Source organism: Saccostrea echinata, unplaced genomic scaffold, assembly GCF_033153115.1.
Source record: "Saccostrea echinata isolate AGI-Se365-2 ecotype Australia unplaced genomic scaffold, CSIRO_AGI_Sech_v1 ptg000029l, whole genome shotgun sequence".
Lineage (NCBI taxonomy): Eukaryota > Metazoa > Mollusca > Bivalvia > Ostreida > Ostreidae > Saccostrea > Saccostrea echinata.
Genome location: NW_026889778.1, coordinates 16995774 through 17005384, shown reverse-complemented (window position 1 = coordinate 17005384; position 9611 = coordinate 16995774). Strand labels below are relative to the sequence as shown.

Genomic DNA, 9611 nt, shown 5'->3' with positions numbered 1-9611 from the left:
CTGCAGATCGTGTAGAAAAAACCACATCGTGTAAAAAAAGCAACGGCCAAGTTTGGAGCGTTTATAAATTGGTAAACAAAGTACCGACTTGTTTAAATCTTTCGGTCATAATATCATGGAGACTGGCTTGAAATCACGGGCTTACTAAACATTTCACAAGTGCAGCAATTTTATGCACAAAGTCGTCTAGTTGTGTAACCGAAAACACGTGCCCTAGTTTTAGGATCAAGGCAACGAGAGGTAACTCTAAGTACACTTTTTTTTTTTTACGTAACCACAATTTTTAGATGATAGGAGTTGACAGCAAGTTACTGCATTCATAACAGAGACCAGAAAATCGCTATAGACAGGTAATTTCATTTTTATCTTTTATTCTGACCATTTGAAATACTCAGTAACTTATTGTTCTCTGTTACTGATTGCTCGCATGCATTGATCATGTTAATGTTTTATGAGATAATAGATACAATGTAGTATACACCACTGTGCAGTTTATAAATAATAATTGAATAATTATTGTATATATTTTTTTTGTGAAAAAAATGTGTAAGGAAAGAAATTACAATCTCATTCTGCACTCGTATCTACATCCGTGTCAGTCCGAAATGGATTAGGACTGTCTGATATCTGGAGATGGACAATCAGCCCAGACAGTTGTTTCACCGACTTCCTGGGTGTTTATATGAATAATTTTCACCAAGTTTATGTTATTTGGCACCTCACACCTTTCTACAAAGCACTAACTCTGTAAAAAAGTATAACAACAGTATTTAAAGAATTGGTAAAATGTTACATTTAGCCAAAATATTAACATCAAAATATTTTACGACTCTTCAATGTCTAATAAACATGACATTGTTCACATTACTAACTGTTCATGTCCTATCGTTAAAAAAGAAATACTCATTTCAGCAAAAAGAAAGAGGAATTTATAATGAGATTTCTTCTTTTACTACACATGCTTGACCTTGTGTGATGTCAATAAACTTTCAATCATGGACACGTTAGGTTTAAATGTGCTAGATATCTAGAACTTTAAATAATAAAGGCCCATGGGCTACACGCTCAACATATTTTGTCCTGCTTGAGAAGATTTCTTTAAAATGTATATGTGTGTATATAGCATCCCATTGATCCATTGAACTCGTTTTATTAACTCTCTTTCCAGACGCAACATGTAAGCATATTTTACCCGCCATCTATTATATATATACTTCATTTTCTTTTGGTTCTTATTTTACCTTCAATTGTTTTCATTTTTGTTTTGTGAATAGTAATAATATTTGAGGGGATACCATTAAAACTTTTGTAAAATTTCTGTTTGGAATAAAATGTTTTGTACAAGAACCTGACAGGAAGGACTTTATTACATTATCTAGTTAAATCTGCTCTTTGCTTCTGATTGTACCAACATTTTGTTAATTTTTTTGTAGTGAACATGACTATACTAGGTAGTAAACTAAGTATGAATTTCCAGCCAAACCAGAAAACCTCGGACCTTGTCGTAGTATTGACCGTGTTGTCAGCCATCTTTGTTACCATGAAACTGATTCTTGGATGGCGGCGCAGACCGCCTGGTCCATGGGGACTTCCGGTGTTGGGTCATCTCCCTTTCCTTGGATCTCGACCTCTGAACAAATTTAAACAGTACCAGAAAGAATATGGTGACGTTGTCTTCTTACGATTTGGAACCTGGCCCACTGTTATAATCAGCGGAAAAGACACCGTCAAATCAACCCTCATCCTTGATAGTTTTGCCTCGCGGCCACCATTCTTTTCAATAAAAAGTCTCAGCGATATGAAAGGCCTCAGTTTCAGTTTTTTCGATGAGAGATATTCACTTCATAGAAAAATTGCCAGTAGTGTTGTAAGGGAATTTGGAGGTTCTGAAAATAACGCCTTGAAAGACGCGCTGCGGGAAGAATCGAATATTTTAGTGTCCACCTTTATGGCAAATAATGGACAACCATTTAACCCAAGTGAACTTCTATACGTGACGACAGGAAGTATTATCTTCCAGTTTTGTTATGGAAAGGGTGAAAATATTCGAGAGAATCCAGCGTTTTTGAAAGTCATGGAAGATCAAGCTATTTTCAAAGAATTCTTTACTGCTGGTAATTACTTCGATGTTCTACCATGGTTGAGGTATATTATGCCAGGTAAATTTAACAGATTTTTAGAACTGATTGATCACTTCCAAAAAGCTCGAAAGGAAATCGGCGCTCCCATTATGGAGACTTTTGACCCAGCCCATCCTCGCCACGCCTTTGATGGTTTCCTAAATGCTTGCTTAAAGTACAATATAACCGATACGCCAAGCGAAGAAGGACTGACTAAAACACAACTTACTGAAACACTATTGGAGCTATTTGGAGCTGGCTTTGAGACTACCGCTTCGACTCTGCGATGGGCTCTTATGTATTATGCAGAATATCAAGACGTACAGATGAGGGTTCAAAAGGAAATTGACGAGAAGATAGGAAGAAACAAAGTCATCTCTATAAAAGACCGACCTATTTTACCATACACCGAGGCAACCATTCTAGAAATCATGAGAATAGCCCCCGTTGTTCCCATGGGATTACCACATATGACGACCACTGATGTGGTGGTTAAGGGAAACCTGATTGAGAAGGGGACGGTCGTGTTCTTTAACATTATGTCGCTCATGCATGACGACTACTGGGGTAATCCTTACGAGTTCCATCCTGAACGATTTCTGGATGAAGATGGGTGTCTGATAAAAGAGAAGGTTGATAGTGTTCTGGCATTTGGCGCAGGGAGACGCATTTGTTTGGGCAAAATGATGGCACAGACGGAAATATTTTACCTGTTAGCGACGCTACTACAGAACTGCAAGATTTGTAAACCTAAGAATGTGAAGTACGACTTTGAAGGAGAGTATGGTCTTAGTTACTTTCCAAAGGAATATGAAATATGTGTTCAGCCCAGATAAAAATGTGTGCGAGTTGACTTTATCATTCAAACATCAAATGCAGGCAACAAATCTCTACGCATTTTGTTTTGTGAAAGTTTTGTTTTCATCAACATTTTTTTTCTATTCAAATATTGTACAGAAAACAGTCATGTATATATATTTTGAGATTTTCACGTGGATATATTTGCTTACACCATTTTTGGCAAATAATATCATCAATAGTTATGAATTAAATAAAATTATTGTTTTTGTTTTCACTTTTCAAACATGTATTGTAAACCGTATACTGTAAACTTTTGAAGTATTTTGTTGTTGGAAGTATGAAAGTATGATTACTGGATAATTATAAGTTTATATTTGTTGGCCTGTTTGTTTTATTTCAAAGGTGTAAAATATGTCATTGTTAACATTTAATATAATTAGAATAATTTGAAAAAGCATTACACTGGAATTATGAGAATTAATTAAAGAATTAATGCAATGTGCATAGTATAAATAAGTTAATATTAGCATGAAAGTGAATTTCCAAATTTAAAGTACAAAATTTGAAAATGAATGACATCGACAAAAATACACCTTAACCAGTGATTAGTAACCCTATAGCAGTAAAAGTACATTGGGTTTGCATAAATCTTGTGTCTCGGGCAAAAATATTGAAGTGAATACAGTGTATCCCGGATTTCTAAGTGGTACTTTGTTTTTATTTGGACAAATCAGAAATAGAATGCATCGCTTGTAATATAAGATAGAGATGTTGCAAATAAATGCAAATTATTTAAGAGACTATTCCATTTTCATCAACTTTATTAGATTAAGCATATGTTATTGGATCAGGAATGATTGTAGGCTATGCATTAGTCTGGAATCCGCCATTAAAATGTTCATACTCATTGGGTGTAGATAACTGTGTATTATACCATGTTCGCATTTTTATTGCAACAAACTGCCTATAATAAATTAGAATAAAGTTTATCTTAGACTTAAATATATTTATTTTACTTTTTTTTTTATCTTGGAAGATGCAAATCAATTATAGTTAGCAATTTTCAAGTGAACAAAACAGAAGTTACAGTTTCCTTCCGGTAAAATCTAAAAAAACATTCAAAAAAAGTTTGCTTAGCATATTAGAGGACAGGAGGTTATTCCTCTTTTTGTTTATGATTTCGTAAGCTGAACGCGTGACCTACTTTGAAGTTCTAAATACATCAGACATCTCATTGCTTCAGACTTATATATATGGGATTCTTCACAAACATACATGTATTATGCCAGGGTAAATTCTAGGCTAGGTAAGAAAGGCTTCTAGAGGAATTTTCTTTTTATTTTCTATAAATTTGAAAATTTTTATAATACATTTCTATAAATGCTGAAAAACGAAGAATCTTAAATTAAATATTTACATATTGTACGAAATTGGAATCTTTTTGCATACTGATGGCACTGATATACTGATTTGAGGAAACTTTCGATATTCTTATGTTCTAAAATTCAAAATCATCGTGGTTTTATGTTAACTGATATAGAATGACTGAAGTCACTTATGTACTTATGTAAATATAGGGAATCTAAAATGTACATTTCAACAGGTTCTTTATCATGTTTATCGGCGTTTTCTGTTGCCATTGACGACGTAATGGCCATTGACTGTGCCTGCATTATTAATCATTCAAAGTCTTAGTGGTCGTATTGATGGGTATGAACCGATATGTATACGTACTTGTAAACTGCACCACCGTAGTCCGATTTATTATATATGGTTCCCCTCTACAATTTTTCTGATTAAAAACTTGTAGATTTTTCATATCTAACTACTTTAAAGGTTTGAAATGTTTAAGAAAATTACTACTGCCCGTTTCTATTTATTGATTATTGATAGTGGTGTTTCATTTCATTTCCCGTATCTTTTATTACAGAGCTATATGCTTATGAAACACCGCGTTATGAAAACTTTGTATACATTTTTAATCTGTATGTTATGGGGGTCTTAAATCGTGATAGGGTGCATCTAATAAAGTGAGTGGTAATTCGTATAAACAGTGGTGAAAATATTTATTCCTTGGATATTTTTATTGATTAAAAATACAATTATGATTTATACAAGTATTAGTATTCCTCATTAGTATGTACGTTCCATTTAATCCAGTTAAAACACAGTTAATGACGCAATGAGACGAATGCTTGACAGATCATCACGTGACTCTCTTACGAAACACAGACATTTTATTTTGCTGTATGCTATATCATACATAACAAACGTATAATAATTATTACATGGAAAATTATGTGAAATCGGGATATATACATGAAAAATAAACATCTTTGTCTTTCTTTCAGATACAACATGGAATTATTATCAATCCTATCACCACTCATACAAAACTTAGACACCTTGAAGTTCCTCGTAATATCTGTGATAGTGTTGGTCGTGACTAAAATCCTAACCCACAAATGGCAATCAATTCCGGGACCATGGGGCTTTCCATTGATAGGTCACCTGCCTTTTCTAGGGAAAGATCCTATGCAGCAATTTCAGCGCTATAGAAAACAATACGGTGATGTCTATAAAATAAATCTCGGTGTTTGGCCAACTGTAGTAATAAGTGGCCTTGATACTGTAAGAAAAGTTTTAAGTGAACAGTCTGACAGTTTTGCTGCTAAACCAGAATTCAATTCTTTTAAGCATTTGACAAAGATGAGAGGGCTTACATTTGGATATTTTAATCAAAGGTATCTTCTACTCCGGAAAATAGGTAGTTCTGTTGTTAGAGAATTCTCGGGGAAACAAAACAACCAAATGGAAGAAATTCTCCAGGAAGAGGCCAATAGATTAGTGTCTGAGTTTGTTAGAGAAAAAGAAAAGCCTTTTAATCCGTACAAAGCCATCATGGAAGCGACTGGAAGCGTTATATATCAGTTTTGTTATGGCAAAGGAGAAAATATAAGGGAAGATAAAGATTATGTTCAATTTATTCAGAATCACAAGGCTTTCAAAGAAATCACAAAGGCGGGAAGTCCCACAGACGTTCTTCCTTGGACAAGATTCTTTTTTCGCGAAAGACTCCAAAACTTTTACAAATTAACCAAAGAGGGTAAAGAAGCTCGTGAAAAGAAGATCAACGAAATATCGAAAACATTTGATACAAAACATTTGCGCCACGCTGTAGATGGATTGATATCAAATACCATAAAGTATGGATTAGGCGATGAACCAAATGAGGCTGGAGTGATAAAACGGGACGTATTGGGTATTACTGGAGACTTTTTTGGAGCAGGGTTTGATACGGTAGCAACAACCCTTCTTTGGCTATTTCTTTACATGGCAGAATACCCAGAGATTCAATTAAAGGTCCAGAAAGAAATCGAAGACAATATTGGGGGTAGCGGTATTATAACTACGAAGCACAGAGAGGATATGCCGTTTACAGAAGCTACAATCTACGAGACGATGCGTTTATCGGGAGTGGTACCAATGGGTCTTCCACACTATACAACTGAAGACGTCTGTGTTAAGGGTCATATTATTAGGAAAGGAACCCTCGTCTTTTTCAATCATTATTCTGTAGGCCACGATGAGCAATGGGACAATGCTTCCGAATTCAATCCTGATAGATTCCTTGACTCAGAGGGAAAACTTATTAAAGACAAAACAGAAAACGTTTTAGCTTTCAGTGCTGGGAGAAGACGATGTCTTGGTGAGGTTCTAGCACGCAATGAATTATTTCTGCTCTTTGCCACAGTCCTGCTGAAGTGTGAAATTAAAAAGCCAGAGAATGAAGAATACGATTTTGAAGGAATATTCAGTCTTACATACTCCCCAAAGCCCTATAAAATCCGTGTCGTCTCAAGAGAATTTTAAGTTGATCTAAATTTGCATTATAAAAACATACCGAATCTCACATTTTCATTTGTGTATTTATAATATACTTTTCAATAATCAGAACAAGAATACTGATATTGCTACATCATTAATGAATGGTTTGCTACTGATATTTCTATTAATGTATTTTATTAAAAGGTGTACAAATTCTCTTTAATTTAGGGGAGAAAGTTATTTCTTTTATGTTTAGGATACCGGTGTCAGTCTATACGCAAAATTTAGACTTTAAAAAAAAATAAATTAGTAGTAAGCCAGTACATGATGGGTTATACATACTTATATTCTGACACTGGTACTTGATTATTTACTAGTGTGTATCTATTAACGCTGGTGTATCTGTTTTTTGTGTTGATATGCAAAACTTCATTGTTTTTCAAAGAGTTTCTAGTTTATTCATTCTGCTTATTATAAGTAGTGGGCTGTTAAGAACTTCTTTACTTTTATAATTTAAATCAAGTGAATGTATCTCAAATTAATGGATTGAAAATTCAAAGAACCAATAAATACCTTATTCATAAAAAAAAACCAAAAAAAAAAAAAAACAAAACAAAACAAAAAAAAAAAAAAAAAAAAAAAAAAAAAAAAAAAAAAAACAACAACAACAAAAAAAACAACAAAAAAACAAAAACAAAAACAAAAAAACATCTTTAATTTAAAATCACCAAGGAAAAGAACCCAAGCCCTGAGCTTGTCGAAGTACTTATCTACAATTTATCAATCTCCGCAACCTAGTTGTAGGGCGTTCGTGATGGGGAGATTCCGGATTCTCGTTCCTGGCGCTGCATCAAACCTAAGACGTTCAAATAGGTAATGACGGATACTGTTCCTTCGCCAAGCGCCTGGCATTTAAAGTGAAAGTCAAGGGTCTTTCGGATATAACCTCAAAAACGTAGGTCCCGTGTCACGGTAGGCATTGGCACGATGAAGAACCCCCACTGCTCAATGGCCTAAGTGCCGAGTGTATTCATTAAATTTGAAGCCCTTCATCGGTATATGGTGGCGTCTCGTATGACAGGAAAAATCTAGCAAGGGAAGTAAAACAACAAACAGTCAATATATCAATCAATCTCCACCAACTACCCAAGCCTTTAATGACAAAGGATATTAATGAAATGTGAAGATAATGATAGTAATCACACTCAAAGTCCATTCCACAATACAAATTGTGAGCAGAGGAAACACGGACCTTTGAAAGCAGAGGTGGGATCAGGTGCCATATGGTGGAGTGAGAATCCCCGGTCGACTAGTCACACCCGCCTTGTTCTTTTTGTAATGATCGGTTAAACGGAAAAGTATGAAAAAATGGCCTAACATTAGACGTCAGTCAATTCGACGTAACGATGGATTATAGTGGGAATCAAGGTCATTGTATCGACCATAGAAATTGTGAAATGTTGACTTTAAACGAGATTCTTGATATCTTAGTATCATCAGCTTATTCGTCAATATTTGTCAAGGGAAGATGACGATAGAAAGGTTGGAGTCATTGCATTTATCATAGTTGATACTTTGCCATCATGTCTTTTTTTAGTAAAACATCCAAATATGAAACAGACGTGTCAGGCTCTGTGGTGTCTTTTATTTTGAGTTCGATGGGATGTATCGAATCGACGTAGGTCTGAAAATGAATATTGTTATTGTGAAAACGTCGTCAATATACATAAATGACGAATGGAAGGACACAGCAAGAGACGATTTTTATGTAGAAGTTTTTAAATACTCACGTATACAAAAACAGATCTGCTAGTGATGGGGCTCATGGTACCCATGGGAATTCCTACAGATTGTTGTAAGACCTGGTCTCCAAAGATTTACATAGATATTGTTATCGAGAAACTCAGTATATTATAATAGATATTTTATGATGCTTATGATGTAAACTTTTTGGTAATATTTAGGTTTTAGTGTAGTTCATCTTCTGTGCGTAAGACTGATGGGCGAAAGTTAAAATTATGTAGATCCTGTGACATACCTGGTATAATGCCTCTTTGTATGTCAAAAAAAATATTTTGCTTTAAATTCTTTGGCTGTTTTTACTAGCAATCTTCTACGCTTTTTCATAAAAATATTATTTTAGATTATGGGAATGGCAGTGTAGTGATATGTAGCAACTTTGATCATTTTTGTTTTCATTTGTACAGGAACCTGCAAATATTTATCATTTGTTATCCAAGGTTTAATTGTGTGAGGTTACCAAGGCACCAGGATAAGACTATGATTACGGAAATTAATATCTCTTTCAAACAGAAGCATATGTAGTTCCGGTAGCATTTCTTTTATTGAAGAATATTCTAATTATTTATTTTTTTAATTATATATCAATAACTTTGCTGATTTACAAAATAATGTGTATGTGATTTTTTAATAAATGTCTGGAAAAAATTAGTATGTTGGCTGTATTTCTTGCAGTGTACAATGTAAAACACACATTGGGTCCCCTACTGTATCTGTTAAAAATAGAGTATAATGTAGACCAGTCATAAAGAAATATGTAAAAAAAAATCGTGCACACGTTAATTACATGTGTATTATAGCTATAAGAATGTTAATGTTTGTTCCTTCTTAGCTTGCTTGGGCTGAAAATTTAAAGTTTCTCCTGGAATCAATTTAATGAACTTAAACACAGAATAACGGAAAATGTAAATATATTACACCAAGATCTTATAATTTTTTTTTCGGGGGGGGGGGGGATGAAATCTAGAATCCACCACTGATTTCATGAATTTAAAGTAAAAGAAAAAAACATTAAAATGTTTGCCCTCTAGTTTTAGGACCTGACCTCAGGCAAAACGTCTG

The 9611-nt window shown here is 34.2% G+C and overlaps 1 protein-coding gene across 2 annotated transcripts; it reads left to right on the top strand.

Moving 5' to 3' along the window:
* Positions 1 to 297: 297 nt before the first annotated feature.
* LOC133195652 (cytochrome P450 1A1-like) lies at positions 298 to 7332 on the top strand. Of its 2 annotated transcripts, none has more exons than XM_061331542.1 (2): positions 298 to 350; positions 1434 to 3923. In XM_061331542.1, exon 2 carries the CDS (start codon positions 1439 to 1441, stop codon positions 2954 to 2956), a length of 1518 nt encoding a protein of 505 aa, XP_061187526.1. In that variant the 5' UTR covers positions 298 to 350; positions 1434 to 1438; the 3' UTR covers positions 2957 to 3923. The 2 variants fall into 2 exon arrangements, with proteins under 2 accessions (XP_061187526.1, XP_061187527.1); XM_061331543.1 differs by lacking the exon at positions 1434 to 3923 and adding an exon at positions 5273 to 7332 and having other exon boundaries at positions 311 to 350.
* The last annotated feature ends 2279 nt before the right edge of the window (positions 7333 to 9611 follow it).